Consider the following 25,488-nt stretch of genomic DNA (forward strand, 5'->3'; position numbering starts at 1 on the left):
CATACTACGACCGCTACTGTTCCTAATTTATGCAAATGACATGTCGTCAGCTTGTGACTGCAACTTGTTCCTGTTCGCGGACGACTCAGCCCTGCTGGTCTCTGACAAGAACAAGTTACAGCCAGGTTGAAAAAACCCTCAGCTCTGAACTAGGCAAAATCTGCACCTGGCTCGCTGATAACAAACTATCATTACACCTGGGTAAAACAGAGTCCATTCTCTTCGGTTCAAATAACAAACTCAGCAAGACCGACGGCTTCTCAGTTACAGTGGGTGACAATATTGTCACAAGGAAAGATGAAATTACATACCTAGGTTCCATCCTAGAGGCAAATCTTTCCTGTGACAAAATGGCATCCAATGTAATAAAAAAAGTCAACCAACAAACTAGATTCTTGTACCGGATCTCCTCTCTGGTAAACAAGAATACCCTGAAGACTCTGGCAGTGTCATAATCACGGCGAGAGCCTTCTTCACCCCTCCTCCTCCTTCCTCACCATCACGGCGGAAGCTTCCCTCACCCCTCATCCTCTCACACCCTTATATGGGCAGCGTCCGTTCCCCGGATTCCCACGCTGCCAGTACATCAATCAACACGGCTGTGACGGATTCCCTGTGACGGCTGTGACGGATACTTCAGCCCGCAGATCCTGCTCTACCCTCGTCGGAGTGTTAACCTAACTTCCTAGGTACGACAACGAACCCTAGCCTTGCAACCCTGTCCTTGTTGTTATACCTTGTCCTAATCCTTGTTCTCTTTATGCCCAGGACCTCCGCTCCAGTACACCTCCTACCTGGACGTCCCGTGCTGCACAAGAAGTGCTCCTGCTCTCGCCTATTACACCTTCACGTACCTATTGCCCCGTGCTACACAAGGAGTGCACCTGCTCTCATCTACTGTACATCCCTGTGTCTGTTGCCCCGTGCTGCACAAGGAGTGCTCCTGCTCTCGCCGATTGTACCTGTTGCACATTTCTGCATTCTCTGTAACCTGTCTTCTTGGGGAATAACATTAAACCACCCTAAAACGTTCCACTCTCTCTCCTCCTGTGTTCTGCTATTGGGCTCCGCCAAACCCCATCCTAACAGGCAGGACCACTCATTCAAGGGTACTATGACTATGCATGCACCTCATGGTACCAAAGCACCTAAAAGGCGCTAAAAACAAAATTACAAACACCACAAAACAAACTGGTCAGTGGTCAGACTACTGCTTGACCTTACTCCTAGAACCCACCTCACCCCTGCCCACTTTGACAAGCTAGGATGGCTTAGAGTAGACGACAGAGTACAGCAATTTGCAATGGGCCTGGTCTACAAGATACACTACCCGACTAAGGTACCCATGTACATGTCAAAATACTTCCCAAAGGTCAGTGAATACCACGACAACAACACCAGAGGAAGCTCCACAAATGTTAAACCCAGATTCGGCTCAAACAAGGGACTAAACACGTTTCGCAACTATGCCACATCAATGTGGAACGCCCTAGCTGTAAAGGAATGTTTCAAAACCACTCTCAAAGAGCACCTACAGGAGACTGCAATTCGAAACTGGCCCCTGTAAATGTCCTAACCCAACCCCCTCCAATCTACAGTAAATGTCCTAACCCAATAATACACAAGACCCTCTTCTTGGGACCAAGTAAGGTTGTACAGTTCACCCCCCCACCCACCCCACCTACCCAACCTCCCCCAATGTACAGTTTTTACGTCAAATGTATATACTCTTTTCTGGACTCTTTTTGTATCACAAACAGTACTGTATTTGCAAATCTGGTATGTCATAAATGTATAGATGTAGCAGTACTGTCTATCTGTATGTCATGTCATATATGTCCTGATGAATTGAAAATGGGGGACTGATAGTTTAGTTCATTGATTTAGTAAAATTTGTTGTCAATATCTTATGTATCTGTGCACCTATTGTCTCCCCATGATGCAAGCTGTAGGGCCTGGGCATCTCTCTGTCTGTGTCTCTCTCTAGCTTGAGTGACCTTCTGACCCTTGGTGCAGGCTGTGGTTCCGTCCCTCTCACACACAAGCATACACACACACATACACACAGGACAGATACACACACACTTACACATAGGACAAGCTCACACACACTTACACATACATACACACAGATACACACACATAGATTTATGACCTCAAACTCTCGATGGCTTGGCTCCAACTGTCATGAGAACTGTCATGAATATCACAAACCATCAGATGAAGTGCCTGGACTCATCAGGACCCGGTGACCCTTGACCAGTGGGCCGGTAAACTAGTTAACCATGTTAACCAGATGGCCCCCTCACCGCGTCTCAGAAAACATCCATTAACTCTTGCACTTAGACACACACACACGCAGACAAGCAGACACATACATACACACACACCATACACACGCACAGGCACACACGCACCCCTCCCCTCCTCCTCTGTGCAAGAGGGTATAAATGTCATGTAATGTGGGTATTCATTCTTCTGAAGGAGGCTGAGCCTGTGGGCTGCAGGAGAGTTCTCTTCTCTGTGAAATAAAGGCTCCGTGAGAAATACTTTGTCGTTCTGTGAATCTTTGGTCAGCTGGTCCATAACTATATCAATTCAAGGACTTACGAGGGATGGGAAATCCCTAACAGGACCCTGATGTAAACAAGACGAAAGTCTTTCTCTGGTCTGCATCCCCTTAACAATTGTGTGTCTTGAGCTGTACTGTATTGTACCCATTCTGCAATCTGTTAATAAACTTTTCAATCAATCAATCAAGCAATAGTAATTGTCACGTTCAGGATACGCTCTGTAATCCACAGTTCATATCGCAGAGAATAATCCCAGTCTATATGTAATATAAGCAGTGATGCGTTCTTCATGGGACGGGGTTGCACGTATGCAGCCAAAGTTTTGTGAGCAGAAGCGCGTGCACGCACACGCACGGATGTGCACGAAACGCGCATGCACACAGGAATGCGCTGCACTCGCCAACTCGCTATAAGTACCCACCTGGGCTACTTTGCATATCAATAGCGCCGGTCGTCAGGTGTGTTAAATATGTTCTCAGATACATTCACACAGAACTTGTGAATGAAATGTGTTACATTCCATTCGTAGAGGCAATTAGGCATTGTCTTTAGTCTGTGCTTAAAGGGGAACTCCAACATTTTGGGAAATTAGCTTATTTAACATCTTCCCTGGAGTTAGACAAGAAGATACATACCTTTTTTGTCTCTGTGCGTGCATTTTAGCTTTGGAAATAGACGCTCCGTTAGCATAGCTTAGCTTCATCACTGGAAGTGAGGCAGGACAGTAGCCTTACAGTGCCTTACAGTGTATTGCAAGGTCTGACATTGACCAAATTTGATATGCATGACCTTGGTGGGCTCTAGGTCAACTCCTGAAAAGGGGGTCAATGTCAGACCTTGCAATCAAAAGTTAGGGGGCGCACTGAAATTATGGCAAGGGTTATTAGCCCCCTAACTTTTGATTGCAAAGTCTGACATTGACCCCCTTTTCAGGAGTTGACCTAGAGCCCACCAAGGTCATGCATATCAAGTTTGGTCAATGTCAGACCTTGCAATACACTGTAAGGCACTGTAAGGCTACTGTCCTGCCTCACTTCCAGTGATGAAGCTAAGCTATGCTAACGGAGCGTCTATTCCCAAAGCTAAAATGCACGCACAGAGACAAAAAAGGTATGTATCTTCTTGTCTAACTCCAGGGAAGATGTTAAATAAGCTAATTTCCCAAAATGTTGGAGTTCCCCTTTAAGCGAGGGAATATTTATGCGCATGCGCGGGAGCGCGCGCACGCGCCCTGGAGCGCGCGTGCACGTGGCGGCATTAGAGTGCGTGCAACACTGAATATAAGAATGAGTCATGTAAAAGGCTGTTTTCATTTAATAATGGGGAAACTACCCTGTCAATCTGTGACACATGCAAAAAGAGCTTAGATTTAAGAGAACCTAGATTTGATTTTTTCCCTTTTCCTCCATTCATTTTTAAAGGGACCAAAAAAACTGCTGATTTATTTAGCATATCATCTCACACACATCCAAAAACACATTTTGTAGTTTTGTACACATTCATTTAGTTTGATAGTTATTGAGAGTAAATTAGTTTGGTTTGAATATGGACACCACACACCAGTGTCATCTGGGACATTTCATCTTTGTGTTGTTCACAGCTCCATGAAATTGTGTAGATGAAAAAAATAGCAATAAATACCTTGTCATATAGGGACAGTTAACTCATAATTTAATTGAGCTGTAATTAACACAACACACAGATCCATTGTCCCTGATGACATCACTGGTGGCCATATTCAAATTAATTTACTCTCAATAGGAAGGTGTAGTCTGATGTCGCTTTGGACCGCCCGCGAGGTCCAGCCGTATAGGCATTTGGGAAAATGGATTATCGGCTATTGTAACAATTCTGCCGCATGGAAATTGAAAAGCTTTCCATTTTTGCACAAAATGAGTTCCCTTCTATCACTAACATTATTGTTTAACGCAGCATTTTTGGTTGAAATACAATTTGGCGATTCTTTTTTTTTTATGATTAATTGCACATATTTTCATGTTGAGCTATAGATTGTAGATGAATACGCACAGAAAGGTACACCATGCAAATGTTAATGCTTTATTTGTTTTAATCGAGACGATTTAGAAATGGGCAATGGGGAAATACATTGCCCATGTGCACATGTGCAAAACTATGAAATGTGTGTGAGATTATGTGCAAAATAAATCAGCATTGTTTTTTGGTGAAGTGCTCCTTTAATGTATGTAACTCTGTAATGCATGAATGAATGAATGAATGAATGAATGAATGAAAACTTTATTGAACAGATTGCAGAATGGGTACAATACAGTACGGCTCAATACACACAATTGTTAAGGGGATGCAGACCAGAGAAAGACGTTTGTCTTGTTTACATCAGGGTCCCCCATTTTCAATTCATAGTGACATTTATGACATACACAACATACATGACATATTTATGGCATAGGGACATACATACAGGTATTTAGTACTGTTACATTTGTGACATATACGATATGCAAATATACAGTACTGTTACCCATAGATCCTGACAGAGTATATACATATGGGGAGGGGAGGGGACTGTACAGTACATTGTTTGTGTGGGACGTCTTTCAAGACCCACACACAGTAGGTTACTGCTGGCAGCACTCGGCGAGTGGGCGGTCTCTCGTGGGTGGCATTCAGGTACAGTAACGTTACAGAACAAACACATACAATACACAGAGGAGAGCACGCCAGTGAATGATAGATACATGTAAATGTGATGAACATAGGCGGATGTAGCTAACGTTAGCTAAGCGCTTCACTTAAATGCGACCAAAATGCGACACACTCCATGTGGACAGAGCCACTTTTGTGATAGTAAACAGCACATCCATTGTTGGGGTGCATGTTAGCGTTGGTCATTAATGTAACATCATGAAAAAGTACAGGATGTTCCAGCTCCAGCGAAGCAATCCTGGGCGTGGGCTCTGAGATGACAGACACGTGTATTTAGCCAATAACAACACAGAACGACTGTGGGCTCTGAGATGACAGACACGTGTATGTAGCCAATAGCAACACAGAAGGACTGTAAACACGACAGGAAACACACAACACTGCCACGTGGGAGGTTTATAAAGAGTCAAGCGGAAGCGTTTAGGCGCCATTTCATTGCAGAGGCTTTCTCGCCCTCAACAAGCCGGAACATAACAGTAGAACAATTGTAACAACGTTATAATAAGAATCCGGATCTACTCCTCTATGGAAGCGGCCATTAACCCGCCCCATGACAGGTATCATTCGGGAACATTGTTATTCCATCCCCTGTCGGTAACGATTTGATTAGACTTTTGCAATAAACAACACGAATAGGGTCAAATATCCATTAGCTGGTTGCTAACGTTGCGCTGCTAGCTAAAGCTAACTAACTCACGCTAGCTTGTCAGTTATACCGGTTACCTTTATTTCATAGACTAACGCTACACGGAGAGTCGACGTTACTCCAGATTTACACCGATCGCTTAGTACTTTATGCGACATGAAGAAAATTGTAAATGTGCTTATTTAGCCAGAGAGTGTCTCAGTGAAACTGGTCGGTTTGTTTTTAGCATGTCAAGCTAATAACAGGCACTAACATCATCATCAACAAAGGCGAGTGACAGCTGCAGCTCCGCCCGGCTGAGCCGAGCGCTCCATTCACTGCTTCACTGGGCGGCAGAAGACACCGACGCTAGCAGCACATTTGCATTAGCCTTTGTTTGTGTATGTATTATTTGTCGACATTTCTACATAATTATAACGTACTGTAACTTCCACGATAGCAAGCCTCATCGAATTGTCTTTTGTGTGGCAATAATATACTATATAGTATACTACAGCCTGTGTTAGCTAGCTTGCTATGTAACCTAGCTGACAGAAGTAACGTTATCTTGCAGCTCTGGGCTGCGTCGCTGGGCAACGAACTGTCTGTCAATATTCTATATTGTTAGGCAAAACAGTAAGGAGTGGACTGATCTATTACAGTTTCAAGTTTTGTTGTGGTTAACTAGCTAACGTTAGCCTGTTTTGCATGTAGGTATGGATGGTATTGCTAACGCGAGGTTGTGTCACTGAGGGAGTGTTTACAAACATGAGGCGGGGCATTGAAACCAGCTGAGGGGCATCAGAATGAGACATGTCTAGTGCTTTTCCACATCATAGCTGTTCCAGAGGGGAGGAGGCACGCAAGGCTTAAGGTTTTTGTTGAGGCTATGTAGTGAGGGCTAACTAAATTAAAACTGCAAAACGAACGCCAGTCACTATCATATGGCTGAAGTGGGCAATATCATATTTAATATATTGAGTTACCCTAATGTACCGACACAACAAACCCATTATAATATTTATAAGATTTATGATAATGACAATCTGGGCCACCATGGGAATAAGGGGTGATGGCGGTTTTCCCGGACTGAGACTGAAAGCTATGAACACCACTCAATACATTTACATTTTTCACATTTAGTCATTTAGTTGACGTTTTTATCCAAAGCGACTTACAAGATCTGTACAACAAGTCAGCAGGAAGGGTAGCCCCTTTTGTGACTGTGATGCATGCCAACAAGGTTTGGCCGAGTGAATCCACAGTCCCTTGCTCCTCAATGGCAAACCAACCTAGATTTACCCTGAAGAACTGGTTCTAACCGAACTGTTCGTTATACAAGTATCACAGAGACATTTCAAAGGTACTCACAGTCACTGTTTCACAAGGGTTTCGAACAGACAAACGTTAGGGTTTGAAAGCTTGGCGTTGCTAATAAACAATTTAAATAACTGCTCAAAACACTGCTCAAAACGGCTTTAGCTGCCTGATGCCGGAAATAAAGGTGTGTTGACCAGTTTATAAAAATTATTTAAAATAGTTTATTAGCAACGCCAAGCTTTCAAACCCTAACGTTTGTCTGTTCGAAACCCTCGTGCAACTGTGAGTACCTTTGACATTTCTCTGTGATACTTGTATAACGAACGGTTCGGTTAGAACCAGTTCTTCAGGGTAAATCTAGGTTGGTTTGCCATTGAGGAGCAAGGGACTGTGGATTCACTCGGCCAAACCTTGTTGGCGTGCATCACAGTCACAAAAGGGGCTACAGGAAGGGTACAACTCTGCTAGCTAATGGTAAGTAACAGTGCTCGTCAAACAGTGTTGAATTTGAGTGCTACAGACATGAGTGCATAGTAGGTAATGATATAGGCAAGGTAGATTACTTGGTAGCAGAGTGCATACTAGTAAAAGACAGTACAAAGGTTAGTAGTTTTTTGTTGTTGCTTTGTCATGCATGCTACTTTTGTTTTACTGCATATGTTGTTTTGATAGTTTGATAACGATATGGATGCCGTACAGATAATGACATGGGTATAATGTTGTCACAGATAAAACTAAAACCATGTCCAAGGCTTGTACCCTATACCTATAATAAATGCAATTTGGAGCAGTGTAGTAGTCTGGTAGTAGTCTGAATCTGTTTCTATGAAACTTGCTGTATAATATTTGACTAAGACGCCCCCAAGCCATACAACGTTCTACTCAAAGTGCTGCTACAGCATTGTGCCAACACCTACACCTATGGGCATTCCCATTACATTTACATATTAGCCAATTCAGCTGATATTTCAAGATAAGATGTACAGTAAGTGCAAACATTAGTGAGCATTAGTGTACAGTATACCCTTCAGCTGGGTAGGATCCATGTGCTGGTGGTTACCATGGCTGTGCCAAAAGTAGCAGCCTATTGATAGAATCCTTGTTGCTTTGATGGGGAGAGAGGGCAGAGCTTTTTTTTTCTCATTTGGCATATACGTTTTCTGTCTGAATTGTGTAGCCCACACTTGACGTCAGCAAGTCTGCCTACATCCTGTGTGTAGTGAAGTCAATGAATTGATTGGTGCATTGATAATCGTTACAAAGGCCATGTAGTGCCAGTGCTGTCTGTTTTTTTTTATTTTTTTTTTTATTTTTTTACATTGGTTTACCTTTCTGATGAAAATGCACAACTTTGTTTGGCCTCTTATATGTCTTTGTCAAATGTCTTTTCTCTCCCCTCCTCTCAACCTTCTCCCGTCATTCTGTCTCCCCCTCTGTACCTCTCAGTTCTCTAGTAGGGCTGTCCAGCGGCGGGATGGAGCAGCATGGTGGCTCAGGCCCAGGCAAGCGCATCCGCAAGCCCTCCCTGCTGTACGAGGGCTTTGAGAGCCCCTCGCTGCCCCACGCTCTCCCCCAGGGTCCTCCCGCCCCACCTCAACCCCCTGTGAGGGACCCCGGCCGGCAGAGCCGCATGACCAACCAGCTGCAGTTCCTCCAGAAGGCCATGATGAAGTCTCTGTGGAGGCACCATTTCGCCTGGCCCTTCCATGAGCCGGTGGATGCCTACAGGCTCAGTCTACCTGTGAGTTTAATCCGCGATCGCAGAATCACAGAGGATTTCACGGAATTCAGAATGACGTGGAATTTGCTTAGATTATACATACATCGGGTTTCATATAAATCAATCTTCACTACGACTTTAAAATGGTGACACGGCACGGTCTACGGAGACGCAGAAATGACAGTTACCAAATCCATTCCGAGACAACTCTCTCTCGGAACGCAGTGCACGCTCCGCAAGTTAGAATTGCGTCGTGCGTAATGAGTCTCACTCACTCACTCACTCACTCACTCACTCACTCACTCTCACACACACAATGGTGATGTCAGCCAGAGATGGGGAGAAGCATGAACCTTTAAAGGACATATTTTTTTTTATCCACGTTTTCTCCTTATTTTCTATTTTTCTCCCATCCCAATTTCGTATCGCCAATTCTTTTCCCTTCAATTCGCCCCTCCCCTGTCTTGAACGTTGCTAGACTATGCCTCCCACTGGTCGGCTGTAGTGAGGATGGAAGCCTTGCATCACGTGTGCCCTCCGGTACACAAGGAGGCAGCCTGTCGCATCTTTTCACCAGACAGCGCGTTCTCTCAGTGGCGAGGAGTAACACGTGGGAGGCTCACGCTGCCCCCGATACTTCCTGACTCTGCTGTACAGGCGTCACCCAACCGACCTGTAGGAGTCGCTGTCCACAACGTCCAATCCCCACCCATCGACTTTCCACCCTCTACCTCTGCCAATTGAGATAGTATGACGACTGGCCCAAGCCGCAGGCAATGCTGACTCCGGGAGTCGAGACCGCAGCCTCTTGCATTGGTGACAAGCACAATCTCCGCTACGCCACCCAGCCGCCCTCCTTTAAAGGACATCTAAGATTTTTTTTAAACAAATGATTATTTAACTATTTTATTATTTATGCATTGAATTGAACTTAAAAAATAAAAATAAAACTCATAACTGAACTGGCACTGAACATTGAACTGCACTGGCACTGTTTGCAGATGTACTGTTATTAAAGTTAGTTAACACTTTCTCTGCCAAGGACGCCTAAACTTGTCATTCCCCGCCATGCTCATTCTGCCAATGACGCCGTAACACGTCATTGAGATCAATATTTCAAAAATCTGTGATCGCAATCATATTTCTCCCCCGGAGACTTGAGATCTACTGTTGATCCCCTCTCAACTCTCCAACGGTTCAAGAGCGCCATCTGGTGGCTGATCGGCGGATCGCCCAAACCGGAAACGGAAACTGGTGCTCATCCAAATTCGGTCCGATCACTCGCTATAGGTCCCGGGACTCGAGCGCGACACAATGGATAGTGATCCGTTACCAATAACTCGATAAACAACATGATTTGGACGTATATACTATTATACAACCTGGAGATGGATCGCATATTTCAACATCCCATAATAGGAATATTTTTGCTCCACGCTCATCGCCCAACGCTACGAGGAAGCTGCGGTGAGTTTCAGCATTTTTCTTTACTGTGTTCGATACAAACTGCTCTAATGATCATATCACCCACACTAGATGAATCATCTAACCTTGGCCACGGAATTATAAACGACCCCCCCCCCCATCCGGTCAACATCAGATGATAAGTAGTAACTTCTAGAAGCACGTCCATTTGAATTTTTTTATCTCGCGCAGATCGCTATCAAACTGTATTTGATCATCAATATAATGCATTTAGGGCTATAAATCACGTTCTGGAGAATTCTGCAGAAAACGATAAAAACATATTTATACTTTAGACCGTATTTTAGTATGAATATGTGAATGAAAAAGTATAACGTTCCTACGTCCTGAACGATAGATAATTGACGTTGAATGGGCCATAGTAATGTCAATTTAGCAATACAATTTTTTAAAAGTTATAGCCCTGCAAAGAAGGGGAACTTCTCCATAGACAAATAGAGCTGGCAGAGGATGGTATAATGATGTACATAAGCCTGGCGAAGAAAGTGTTAAAAACATAATTTTGTATTGTTTTTTTTTTTTGGTTAAAAAAAAAAGAGAAATCCAAAAACAGGAAAATTAAAAACAGAGAAATCCGAAAACAGGAAAATTCTAATCCGAAAACAGGAAAAGATCAAACGGATTTCATAGGGCCCTAGCTAAAAGCCCAGTAAGCGAACATTAGCTTTTTGAGACACAATGCACTAGGGCTGACCTTCAAAGCTTTTTTTGGCAATCGAAGCTTCGGGGCCGAGCTTCGATTTTAATTCGAAGCTTCGAGATTTTTTTTATTTTTATTTTATTTATAATATATATATATATATATATATATATTTTTTTTTTATCTTTATGTTGTGGGACTTGTACAGCACTTTGGTAAACTTTTTTGTTTTTAAATGTGCTCTATAAATAAAGTGGATTGGATTAATTAATTAAGTAGCCCCTTTCGTGACGCAGCCAACAAGGTTTCACTCGGCTGCGCTGCCTGGGTGCAGTGGGGCTGCTCTCGCAGCCAACGACATGACATTACATAATTATGTTGCAACCTTCGTCTATCAAGCAAACAATTATATTATATATAATTTATAATTATATCAGACAATGCACCTACAAAAGCAGATCATTACAATTAAATTAGCCAACTTGGTAACACATTAGTCATAGCAGCATAGGCATAGCCTTATTAATGTTTTGTGTGGCGTCGCCGTCGTGTACAACGATATTAGGTGATTTGACAAAGTTGTTGTAGAGTTGTGATATGCCATTTTCTTCTGGCATATCTGGCACTCGGCTTTTTGGGCATTGTCTTTGCATATTTTAAAGTGTAACCACACGTCTGATGACTTCTTCGTCGACATGTCTGCTGCACATGTCCTTGTTGTTTTCAACACAGATAATCTCCACGTGCTTGTTGTAGAGAGGTGGAGTCGAGGCGCCGCTTACTTTCGTTTCATTGGAATGGAGGTGCAAGATTTTGGAGGCAACATTTTTATTTTTTATTTTCTTTACTTCGATTTTTTTTTATGTTCGAAGCTTGTGCCATCGAACGAAGCTTCGAAGTATTAAGACAGCCCTACAATGCACACTGCTTGAAGATCCTCCTGCTTCAATGGTCTAAGTACTCTCATACCACTGCAGGGACCCGGGTTCAATTCCTGGCAGCGCTACTTCCGGGTTGGTCAGACATTGAACATGCAGTGTTCACAGATGGGAAGCCGATGGGGTATGAGTCCTGGTCATTGCAATAGTGACTCCTACTGGTCGTCAAGGTGCCTGTTCAGCAGGGAGGGGATCTGGGGGAGATGACTTGAACCTCTGCATGCTTTATGCTCCCCCAGTTAAACTCCTCGCTGTCAGGTGAGAAGAAGCGGCTGGCGACTCCACATGTATCGAAGGAGGCATGTGATAGTCTACACACCCTCCCCTGACCGGCAGAAGTGCAGCGCAACAACCAGACCAGGACACACGGGGAATTGCCTTAACAACAACAACAAATATTTAACATTCATATTCATGATTATTTATAATTATATTGTTAGTTTAATATTATAATATTATATGTCTAACTAGGACGAGTATAGGGCTCTGGTGGAGAGCTTTACAGGGTGGAGCAACAGCAACCACCTCCAACTCAACATCAGTAAGACCAAGGAGCTGGTGGTGGACTACCGGAGAGCCAAGAAGAGCCCCCCCCCCCCCCCCCCCCCAACTCCCATCACCATGATCTGAGGGAATGAGGTGGAGATGGTGGAGACATAAAAGTTCCTTGGAGTACACCTGGCTACATCAACTCAAGGGACACCTACAAACTGAACAAGCTGGTGAGGAAGGCTAGCTCCGTGGTGGTGGCAGTGAGGAGGATGAGAAGGAAGCTGGCTGCTATCCTGAGGAATCCTCTGAGGAGCTAGCCAAGATGAGGAGCACATTCAGCCACAGACTTGTACCCCCCTGACACACCACTAACGCCTTGACCAGTCCTTTGTGCCAGTGGCCATCAGGCTCCACAACTGTGGGCATGGACTGCTGCCAGCAACTGGAGAACTAATGGCTGCAGAACTATTCTGACCACTAAGTGTGTCTGATCCTTAACACATTCAGAGCCATGCCTCTTTGACCATATTAGGGCTAGCGTGCCAGTAAGGAAGTCAATGGGAGGTCGGGGAAATTTGCGAACGCCTAAACTATATCTTAAATTATACAAGATACGAGATACAGAGTTTTATTTGTCACGGCATACAGGTATACAGTGAAATGCGGGGCGTCTCGCCCGCAACGATGTGCATAATACAAGTAATAATATAAGACTCCAACCAATAGAGCGACATAGTGCAATAAACAAGTAAACAAAGTAGGCATATCGGTATCTGTATGGGTCTAAAACACCCCTCGCTTATCAATGACTTGCTTGCAGTCAACATGTACGAAACGGATTGTTTTTTCATTGGTACATTTCCGTTTCATACCGGTTTGAATAAGAGTATAGTTTTGGAGATTTTGGAGAATTCCAGAGAAATTCCGCGATAATAGCCCTTTACTGGAATACACAAAACACGTTGTCATTTTTTGGCTGATTTATGAATTGTTTTCAAATAAACGCTAGATTATCGATAGTATATGTGTACTTGTACATGCCATGGATACGGCTAACGTTACGCACACACACACACACACACACACACACACACACACACACGCTGCGATGGCGGAGAAAAAAACATCTGATTACCTCAAGACTAGTAAAATAGAGTCCTTACCTCACATCAGATGTTCTGCAAAAAGATTAATCCAATTCCTGATCGCCATTCCAAATATTGATCCAACGTTATAGCACCAAAACACATAATCCACGCTGCTCTGAGTGTCCTCAGTCCATCTGTTATAACGATACTGCATGCCGAGAAGTAAAACCTGGACCGGACTTATTTTTTTGATGCACAGTCCCACCCAATCCAATCCAATGATGTGCAATACCATCCGGGAGACGATAGGGGGCGGTATTTGCCCTTTTCGAGCTCAGACCCATTCCCAATGATAACGTCAGGCTGGATGGATGAATAAATGAATGGATATTTCTAATAAGAGAAATAACGATTTAAAACCCGAGTTTTCTCGGGTCTTGGCACTCAACGCATGGCGAGTTAACCCGACTAATCTCGTGGTCGGCACTGAATGGGTTAACCACCAAAATCTGCACAGACTATAACGTATGACGTATATCATGCCCGTTATGGTACGCCTAAATCAGGGGTAGGCAACCCTAGGCACGCGTGCCTGCATAGGCACACGGGCATTTTCATTGGCACAGGGGGCAGCATAAATTTATTTTTTTATTTTTATTAATTTTTTTTGCTTTGAAATATTATAGTGAAATATTTTGCACTGTTGTCGCATTTATCTTGTTGAAATCCTCCCACAGGTTCTTTTTTGTAAGTCGAGTATATCAAGGAGGCTTTTCTCTGTAGCTCAGATGTTTTGTTTGAAGGCTTGCCAAACAAAGAGACAATCAAATCAAGGATAAAAGATATCCCCATGTCAGCTTGAAGTGTCGAGTGACGCATCAACGAAATGTCAGAAAATATTAGAGAACAGCAAACAGCTGGATTAAAAGATGCTCCGGTGTGCAGCTTAAAGTGACTAACTACAGCTCCCAGATAACGGAGCTTAGTAAAGCAAAACTGTTTGTCTGCATTGCACCCCGCCCCAACTCAGATTTAGGGTTGATACAACCATCATAATAATATTGTTAATAATAACAATAACAATAATGATGTAATAATGTAAAAATTATCATTAAAAAGACCTGGTTATGAGAAAAAATGTTTACGATGCATGGAATATTGTTGAGGCACACTAGTTACAACTATATTGCAAACAGGCACTCCATGTCAAAAGGTTGCTGACCCCTGGCCTAAATGTTTATTTTCTCCAATTTTTATATTCAGATTTAATTCTATTGCCTATATTTTTGTCTTTCATCTATTACCCTGCCCATACCTGATTCTATAATGCCCGAATTTCCCCAAGGCGATCAATAAAGGAATATCTTATCTTATTTGTGTTGTTGATAAAGAACAACGGGTTGCCAGTTGTGTCAAGAGTGTCTTATCTTATCCCCACATTCAACACTTTCAGTGCTAACATGCACATATGCGTTGCCCCTGCTGTATCATAATCAGGGCTTTCCCTAAACAATGCTATAGGGGGCAGCACCACTATGACAACGTGCCAGTGAAATCATGTTTTTAAGTTGCAGGAAATGACAGCAAATGGCTTTCTTTATTGCAAATAGTTTTGCCCCCCGGATGGAGGGCTCAACCCCCCCTCTGGACCACTTCCTAGTTGCGACTCTGCACCATCTTGTTTTGAAGATTCTGGGGAAAGCCCTGATAATGTAAAGGCTATGGCCTGTGCCCTGAAAACAGATGGGTGGACTTCCAGAGCAACACAGAGGTACTTGACCATCACAGCACACTGCATTTAGGAATATTGGGGAAATAGAAAATCCAGTTCCATAAGATCGCCCCATCTGTGATGCTCATTGCTCATACTAGTGATTTATTTTCTCGTAATTATTACATTTGGAAGAATTCAGTTTTTCTTTACAAACCTTGACTGATATGACAACAATAGTGTGATTGTCCATTGAAACAGAGGGGGAACATTTAAAAAGTGAAGATTAATTGTAGATTTGATGAGTCATACACCCCTACCGCTTTAACATGTTGTTAGGACACCTCAACAACAAGCTGTTTCTGCAGCCTGGGTGGCAAGTTATTGGAAGAATAACCTGTATTAAAGGAATGAAGACTACAAAAAACACACTTCTCATTTAGTGTAGCTTTAGGCCACCATATATGAGCCAGTACTATGAATTGGAAATGGCAATGAGGTGTGGATATTGGATATGTGGATGACCAGCTTCCGAATTCAGGATTCACCATGTCAAAATAAAATATCCTAAAGTGATATTTTTGAAAGCTGAGAACAATTGTGGGATGGCTCTGCAACCCCCCCCAGGCTTTTTTGAGCTTTCAAGAATATAACTAGAGGGTTGATGAAGTCAATTAAACGTAGTGAATCCAGAAATATCCTAATATCCTACTAACTTAGATGTATAATTAGGCCTACATTGGTGCACTGTGTGGCCCTCCTTTTATGTGTAATCTTGTAATGTGTAGGACATACTGACTCATCACTACAGACCTACTCATGTGATTGTGCTATTGATCTTCTTAACCTCTCTCTCTCCCCCCAGGATTATCACAAGATCATCAAGCAGCCCATGGATATGGGCACTATCAAGAAGAGGCTGGAGAACAACTTCTACCGCAGTGCCAGCGAGTGCATGCAGGACTTTAACACCATGTTCACCAACTGCTACATCTACAACAAGGTAGGGACACCTTCCACCTGCTACAAGGTTGATGGATGTTTCGTCGTGACTGGGCCAGTTTTGGATTTACTATTGCAATACTATTACCCAGCAAACGCGCAACACAATCTCAGTGTTGAAACTCACAAATCCGCCCACTTTAAATGAGATCATTTGGCAGTTAAATTTGTGGTTTCAATTTATATCTGCAATATGGAATAGATCATGATGGGTTAAGTTGTACCTTTATTAATCCCCTTGGGGGAATTCCCCCTCTGCCTTTTTATTGATTTAATTATCTAATTATTTAGGAGCAGTGAGCAGCCACACAGTGCAGCGCCTGGGGACCAACTCCAGTTGTAATGCCAGTACCTTGGTCAATGGCAGGAAACCTAGCATGCAGGTGTGGGATGAAACCAGAGTACCCAGAGGATAACCCACGCAAACACAGGGAGAACATGAAAACTCCACACAGAAAGGCAAGGCAACAGTGCAAGGCAACGGTGCTAACCACTCCACCACCGTGCCGCCCTGCTGATTAATATTTTTATTTTATGCATATTCTTAAACAATGTTGGTCAAATTTAGGTTGGCCGTATTACCAAAACATTCAGTTCAGCCCCATTAACTCAATCAGCGCCGGAGCGATATGCGTGATGTGTGGTTAAAAGGCCAGCGTTCTAAAGTATAAGAATACGTGGCAGTGTTTGCAGGGCTATAACTATATTCTATATTAAAGCTATGGATACAATACTATGGCCCATTTGACATTGAGTATATATCGTTCAATATGTGAAAAAGAAAGAATTTTTTCATCCATACATTCCCGTTTTATACCGTGGTGAATATAAGTATGGTTTTAGAGCGGTCTAGGGTAATTCCTGTGAGGCTGGTAATAGCCTGCAACGTGTATTATACTAAATGCATTGGCATTTCGTCCCTACACACGCTACATAAAAAAATCAATGAATGCATGAAAGGGTGGGGGCGGGGGTTGTTTTTTGATGCTTTGATCGTCACCAACGGAATACGTTGCGGACTAACGTTACAGTATACGCTCGGATCGCAATGAAGACATTCTTGGATCAATGAAAGATTTTCTTTTTTTTCATCTACTTTTTTTCTCTCTATTTTTCTCCCATCCCAATTTCGTATTATCCAATTCTTCCCTCCCCTGTCTCGAACGTTGCTAGACCATGCCTCCCACTGGTCGGCTGCAATGTGGACGAAGCCTTGCATCACGTGTCCCCTCCGGTACATGAGGAGGCAGCCGTCGCATCTTTTCACCTGTACAACGCGATCTCTCAGTGGCGAGGAGTAACGCGTGGGAGGCTCACACTGCCCCCGATACTTCCTGATTCTGCTGTACAGGCGCACCAACCGACCTGTAGGAGTCGCTGTCCACAACGTCCGATCCCCACCCACCGGCTTTCCCACCCCCTAATACTGCCAATTGTATTAGTATGAACGACCAGCCAAGCCAGAAGCAACGCAGAGAGCTGGGCTCGAACCCAGCATCTCCTGCGTTAGTGGCGAGCGCCTTGCCCACTGCGCCACTTAGCCGCCCTGATCAATGCAAGATTGATATCATATAGCCCTTACCTTGACTAGGATGTACCCCAAAAAGAATATTCCAATTATCTGATCGCCATTCCAAGTGTTGATGTCCATCGTGTCGCCAACATAATCCACCACAGAACATGGATCAGGAGTAGTTGATTATTCTCACTCCGAGCGTTATAACAGCTTCCCTTGCCCGAAAAATAGCCGACCCGGACCCATATAATCGACGCACAGCCCAAGACACAAGGTTTCAAAGGGTGCTCGATACCGCCGCCTGGTAGGATGCGGACGGTATTGCACTTTTGCGATCTCAGACTCATTCCCTATGATAACACCATGCTCCCTGGATGGATAATGAATGGAAATATCGAATAAAGAAATAACAATGAACAATGGCGCTCAAGCGTCGGAGAGTTAACCCGACTTTATTCCGGTATGGCGTCCATTGAGTTAATAGACGTCATGCTGACATCCAGGCTCGTTACATAGGGCTAGGTTACATAGGGCTAGGTTACATGGCTAGGTTACATATGGCTAGGTTACATAGGGCTAGGTTACATAGGGATAGGTTACATAGGGCTAGGTTACATAGGGCTAGGTTACATAGTGCTAGGTTACATAGTGCTAGGTTACATAGTGCTAGGTTACATAGGGCTAGGTTACATAGGGCTAGGTTACATAGGGCTAGGTTACATAGTGCTACGTTACATAGGGCTATGTAATAAAATCAATCAAATCATTTAATTTGAACAATCCAGAATCAGAGATTAATCTTTTAGTCTATGCCTATTTTCAGTTGAAGGGAAGGTTTTGTGAAGGTTGAAGCGAAGCAACCATCAGAGATCGGAGTACACAAGTCTCTGTGACTCGAGCCTGAGTCGGACTTGCGCCGTGGTTATATAGACTTCCAACTTGACTTGAGACTATTAGAGTCACTCTAACTCAAAAGACTTTCAACTCGGACTCAAGCTTTGGGACTTGTGCACAATCTTTATTTAAAATCTTTTGGGGGTTCATTAGCATTCGGGAAATGTCTTGACGAGCTGAATGTCATTCTCTCCTTCTCATTCTCTCCTTCTCCTCTTCACGCTGGTGCACATTGTGGCTTGTGTATGTGCTGTCTTGAATGTCTTCATTGCAGCCAGACACACACACACACACACACACACACACACACACACACACACACCAGCGTTTCCGTTAGCCGGTAATTACCGGTATTTTACCGGCAAAATCTGTTTAAGTCCGACATATTTTATCTCTCCGGTCTTAATGTCCGGTGAAAATAATTCCCTGAGTCTAAGCACAATTTGATTATTTGAATTGTATTAAAATAGGCTAAAATTAAATAGCCTATGCGATGAACGAAACGATCATTACATTTGTTTCCTCGTTGCTTCTAATAATGACAACGACGTTGTCGGCGAGAGCTTAGTGCTGGGTGTGCGGACTTTTCTGAAGCTGTAGAGCCGCAGTACCAGCAGTACAATGCAATATTCCAGCAGTACTCCAATTCAGCCATTTTCAGCCAATGTTGGGTGGGGGGCGCTGTTGTGCGGTTCCCAGAAAAGAGCCAATAACAGCTGAACAGCTTCTCTGCAGCGCCATACTCTTTGCAAATAAGTCGTTGCGAGGTGGAGAGAGTCGTCACGCAAACCCACGATAATGTTGCCGTCTCTCTGCTTTCTCAGTTCTTCGCTTGATATAATTAATACAAATGTCCAATATAACGGAATTCGTTAGCTCATAAAAATGTGATTATAACAGACTGCTGTTTAGTGTCGGACCGACTGCGTATCGGTCTATTTTATTTCAAGTCAGCAGCAGCACGGAGTATCGAGGGACTTATTTTATTTGGAATATATTAATGACTGTATACGTGAAGTTGAACATTATGATATGTGTGACGTGTCTGATACAACGAGGTGAAGCGATGTCGACTCGAGATTCATTTGGGGGTGCGTGTGACAGAGCTGCTGCAGCGGGAGCTTGATGCTGGTAGCGTATCGCACTAACTTGAGAGGCGAGAGATAGTAATTTGATTCTGCAAATCAATTTCTCATTCTTCGCTTGATGTAATTAATACACATGTCCAATTATAACGGAATTCGTTAGCTCATAAAAATGTGATTATAATAGACTGCTGTTTAAAACTCTGACCGGAATATCTCGAATATGTCCGGTGATAGAAATCTTGCAGGACACTCAGACCGGCACGAATATGTTCTAACAGAAACGCTGACACACACACACACACACACACACACACACACACACACACACACACACACACACACACACACACACAGGCGGAGGCTAAGCTAGAGGGAGACGGACTGAAAGGTTTTCCAACAAAAGTCATAAAAAGGTTATTATTATTCTGTCAGCCTCTGTAAGCGAGGGTCATATATTATCTTATTATACAACTCCTACCTGTTCAAAGCAAAGACATTAATTCCACTCTGTCCAAAGGCCTCTCTCCTTTGACATCAGCTATAACTTATAACAGTCCAGTTCTGTCCCATTGATCGTTGGTAAGAAAAGCAGATGATATTCCATCCATGGGGCTCAGTTTTCTCCTGTGTTTCTTCGGCCGCCTACTATCTAGCTCCGACACAGAGAACATCGGCAAGAACTGCAGGTGTATTTCACACTGTTATTGCAAAATACGTTAGTTATTATTGTATATTAGGGATGCTTGATATTGGCTTTTTTACCGATACTGATATACCAATATTGTCTAACTCTTAATTTCCGATACCGATATCAATCGATATCAACCGGTACAGATATATGCAGGGTCCCCCCCCCCAAAAAAATTCAGGTAATTAACATTACATATCTCTTGTTGTGGAATTAACACAACATTATGCATACTTTTGACAATAAATAAAATCAGAATTTGTTCTTACTTGCTTGCCTGGGTAAATAAAGGTTCTAGAAATGTAATTTTTCTTTTTTTGGAAAACCGATACCGATATTTTCCGATATCACATTTTAATGCCAATATCGGCCGATAATATCGCACATCCCTAATGCCTATTAATGTTAGCAATATCTTCCTTTCACGCTGAGTAACGTTAGTCTATATCCATTTCTTTCCCACCCTCTCTATATTCAGGCTAAAGACTTGCATCTTTCTCTCTTTCTTTCTGCTGGTTGTAATGTGTATTGTTGGCTGCGTTAGCCCACAGATGACATAGTGCTGATGGCTCAGTCTCTGGAGAAGGTCTTCCTTCAGAAGGTGGCCCAAATGCCTCAGGAGGAGATTGAGCTGCCTCCTCCGGCCCCGCGGAACAAAGCCGGCAGGGGCAAAGGACGCAAGTCTAACGGTCAGTTGTTGCTGTGTGAAGTCGAGTGACATACTGTACAGGGCTCCAGACTAACTTTTTACATTGGTTGCACCAGTGCGCCTAACTTTTTCATTTAGGTGCACCAGCACATAATTTAGGTGCACCCAAAAATTTCCACTGCGCCTTTTGCCGCTGCAATAACACATTTTAAGCGTTCGCTTTACCATTACCTTTTGTCAGTTTCCATACACATTAGTAGGGATGCACGATAATTATCGGGCCGATATCAGCAATTATGACGTCATCACAATAAACCCGATAAAATTATTGATAGCTCCGATAATATATAATATATTTTTTGGTTAAAAAAAATTTCACACACACGCGGCGGGGTTTGAAAGCTCGGCGTTGCTAATAAACATTTTAAATCATTTTTATAAACGAGTAACAAAATCACTGAGCTAGCCTTCGCTAAAATGGCTGCTTCCGCATTTTACAGTAGGAGCGCTGTGATTGCTGGGCGCACCAGACGCGTGACAAAGCAGCCAGCAATCACAGCACGTAAGTTTCACCACGGACATATGGACCTGTGATGTTTGTTTGGTTTATTTAATTCTTTTTGAGGCGTGCTGTCCTATAAATGCCAAGTAATAGTTGTTTCATGGACCAAGACCACAACAGTCTCCTCTCCTATAGCGTCAAATGTTTTATCTGCTGACAAAGCACAATACCAGTTGGTTTTTAGTTCACTCATTGTTCAGGGAAACACATTGTTAATGACATTGATGGATTGTGAATTTTGTGATTGACTCAAATTATATTTATTTGGAAAATAAATAGTCACTTTATTTGAAGAGTCAAAACTGTTCTCTTGGCTTTGTTTTGTTCATAGTAGCAACGCTCATGTCATGATAAATCTGGTTAGGTCAAAACTACAGGAATATACATAAAAAAAGTATTATAATGCAATAAATATATATATATTATCGGTTATCGGTATCGACCTTGAGGAGCAGAAAGGTATCTATATCGGGGTAAACAAAATCAATATCGCGTATCAATATGTAAATTATTGTAAAAAATTACATTGTATTAGTTAGCTCGCAAAGTCCAATCCTTCACTTTTTTATGTCTATTTTAACACATTCAGCTCAGCTCCAGTTAGAGCTGTCCCCAAGCCTGTTTTTGGGATTCGAACATTGGCCAGGGTTTTTCTAACGGATGTTCGAACCATAGTTTTTAATCATGCAAACAATTTGCTCCTAAATAGGGAGGTGTAGTCTGATGTCACTTTGGACCGCCTGCGAGGTCCACCCGTATAGGGATTTATCTTTGGGAAAATGGATTATCGGCTATTGTAACAATTCTACCTCATGAAAATTTGGAAAGCTTTCCATTTTTGCACAAAATGAGTTCCCTTCTATCACTAACATTTTTGGTTGAAATAAAATTCAGCGATATTCTTTTTTTACAATTGCGAATATTTTCATGTTGAGCTATAGATTGTGGATGAATACGCACAGAAAGGTACACCATGCAAATGTTGATGCTTTATTTGTTTTAAACGAGGCGATTTAGAAATGGGCAATGGGCAAATACATTGTGTTTTCAAGATGGTGGACCGGCCGGAAACAGCAATCATGTAACCACTACACCTCCCTATACTAATAGTCTTTCGGGTATTTAATTTTGAAAAATGGCCACTTCCGTCCGTGCCTCAATACAGCATACTGTCTTGACTTTAGCAACGTTTAGGCACATAGCGCACATTGCTGCGGTTGAGTAGTAGACGTACCTACTTACTGGCCACGGGAGGCTTGAATAACGTTTGAATGATGATCCATTTTGTGAATACATTTGTTTAAACAGCTTTGTTGGCCGACGGCTCCTGCTATCTTAACGTAAGCTAAAGGGCTGCGCTCGGAACAAAATAAGTACCCGCCAACGGCGGGCAGATTTAAGGTTTGGCGAGTAACAATGAGAGGTCTGCCCGCCACCTGGCGTGTAACAAAATAGTTCATATCGATATTCTTATTTTGAAATCCTGTGGCGGGTCTCATTTCCGCCCCAAGCACAGCTCCAATCATAATATCTATGGCTCCGGCAGCTAACAACGTTCGGTTCATATCGATACTCTTATTTTGAAAATCCCCACGGGCCGTGGCAACTCGACGAGTCATATCCGCCCAGTCTGTGCTGTCTGCATTAAGCAGAGCAGCGCTACAGAGCAGTGTGCCTATTTTGCGACCCGAAATAAGTCTGGTGTTTTTTTTTCTCACAACGGGTCAAATGCATCTAACATGCTTTGCATCGTCGCCATTCCTTTATGCCCACATCCCCAGAAATTAACGTTACGTTAGCGTAAGCTAACAAGCTAATCCTTATCAGAGGCAGAGCCATAAAGAACAGCAGAAAGTGAGGACTGAGGAAAGCGAATGGGGGGGGGGGGGGGGGCACTCTCCCTTTCTCTGTGTGCGTGCGTTTGGAAAGACGATGAAGTCACTAGTCAGGACTCAGGACAGGAGTATAGTAAATTGAGGATTACTGAGGATGGACAGATAATGTTGATATTCAAATATAAAAAAGTTTCGAGAGGAGTGGAAGTTTGAAGACAGACTAGACTACAATATGATGCAGGGGTGGTGAGTTGAAACAGTGCGTGTGTGTCTCGACCCCACTTCTATGTTTCAATAAATTATTTGCATTTGGGGCGGCTAGGTGGTGCAGTGGGCAAGGCGCTCACCACCAATGCGGGAGACGCTGGGTTCGAGCCCAGCTCTCCACATTGCTATCAGCTTGGCTGGTCGTTCATACTAATACAATTGGCAGTATTAGGGGGTGGGAAGCTGATGGGTGGGGATCGGACGTTGTGGACAGCGACTCCTACAGGTCGGTTGGTGCGCCTGCGCAGCAGAATCAGGAAGCGACGGGGGCGGCGTGCCCTCCAAACGCAGACCCCCGACGCTGAGAGATCACGCTGTGCAGGTGAAAAGATGCGACTGCTGCTTCCTCGAGTACCGGAGGGGACACGTGATGTAAGGCTTAGTCCACATTGCAGCTGGCTTGTGGGAGGCATGGCCTAACGGTGTTCGAGACAGGGTAGGGTAGAATTGGACGATACGAAATTGGGATGGGAGAAAAATAGAAAATGGGAGAAAAAGTAGATAAAAAAAACATTTATTTGCATTTATATAATTATCTTTTTCCCCCTCTTTTTCTGATTTTTCTCCCATCCCACTGTTAGTCGTTATGCCAATTCCCAACTCCCTTCCTGGTTGTTGCGCACCCCCCCTACTGTTGGTCCGAGAGGCCGGAGACTATCACATGCTATCCTCCGACACATGCGCAGCCAGCCGGCAGCCAGCCTGGCAGCTCAGATTCTCACTGGGAGAGTGTAACGTGTGGAAGGTCACACTACCTCCCTCCAGATCCTTCTTTCGATGAGCAGGCTCCCCGACCGAACTGTAGGAGTATTTTTCTGTTTACAACGCCCAGGACCCACCCATCAGCTTTCCCACCCTCTAATACTGCCAATTGTATTAGTACGGACGACCAGCCAAACTGAAAACAATGTGGAGAGCTGGATTCAAACATGCGAACCCAGCGTCTCCAGCATTGGTGGTGAGTGCCTTGCCCACTGCACCACCTAGCCGCCCTTATTTGCATTTAAAACTAACGCTGACTCATTCCTTCAGTCCACTCAAAATTATGCTAATATTCCTTATGTTGTTTATGATATTAATTGAAAATAGCATATGAGAGTATTACCGTATATAGTAATAATAACACATGGCGATATACTAAAAAGCTATTTATAATTTTTGGCTGGTAAAAAATCTGCCTGGCTGGTAGTTTTTTAAATCTACCAGCCAAATGGCTGGTAAGTCAAAAAGTTTATTTTGTTCCCTGGCTGCGCTCTAACGTTACATAGCTTAATTAACGTGCATAACATACCTGTAACGTTAAGCAGCTTGTGTTCCGCTGGGAAAGCATCACTGCATACACTTTGTTTAATCCAAACGTCCATTCGGAAACGTTGTATTATGAAACCAGTATGAGACACTGTGCTTATTTATCGTTTCAATTCGGAAAGTTGATGCTCACATTTTTGTCATTCAGCCAATACGAATTTCAGGATGATGATCAGAGCCAATCAGAGGCAGATCGGGGCTGGTCTTTGCAGAATGCACGTGTTATATAGCCAATCAAAGGCAGAGATTTCCCTTTTTTTTTTTTTTTTTTTTACGCACATGGCCACAGGGAAAAAGACGCTACACGCACACACACATACACACAGACAGACAGACCTGCTGGGAGCAGGGAGCACCAGTGCGACAAGGGAAAACATCCAGTCGCACTGCACTGAATTTTGG

General features: G+C 43.3%; 1 protein-coding gene across 5 annotated transcripts in view; it reads left to right on the top strand.

Annotated features, from left to right (window-relative positions):
* The first annotated feature begins 5,702 nt into the window (after nt 1–5,702).
* The window catches only part of brd2b (bromodomain containing 2b), a 51,755-nt gene continuing 31,969 nt past the window's right edge, over nt 5,703–25,488 (top strand). Inside the window, exons 1-5 of one of the 5 annotated variants that reach the window (XM_084336519.1) lie at nt 5,715–5,815; nt 6,131–6,284; nt 8,650–8,944; nt 16,143–16,280; nt 21,010–21,154. In XM_084336519.1, coding sequence (XP_084192645.1) covers nt 8,678–8,944; nt 16,143–16,280; nt 21,010–21,154 — 550 coding nt within the window. In that variant the 5' untranslated portion in view covers nt 5,715–5,815; nt 6,131–6,284; nt 8,650–8,677. Of the gene's footprint in view, nt 6,285–7,594; nt 7,678–8,649; nt 8,945–15,245; nt 15,338–16,142; nt 16,281–21,009; nt 21,155–25,488 lie in introns of those variants that run through there. The other 4 variants (XM_084336517.1, XM_084336518.1, XM_084336520.1 and 1 more) reach the window with 4 other exon arrangements.

The sequence above is a fragment of the Notolepis coatsorum genome, assembly GCF_963971535.1.
Source record: "Notolepis coatsorum genome assembly, chromosome: 19".
NCBI lineage: Eukaryota > Metazoa > Chordata > Actinopteri > Aulopiformes > Paralepididae > Notolepis > Notolepis coatsorum.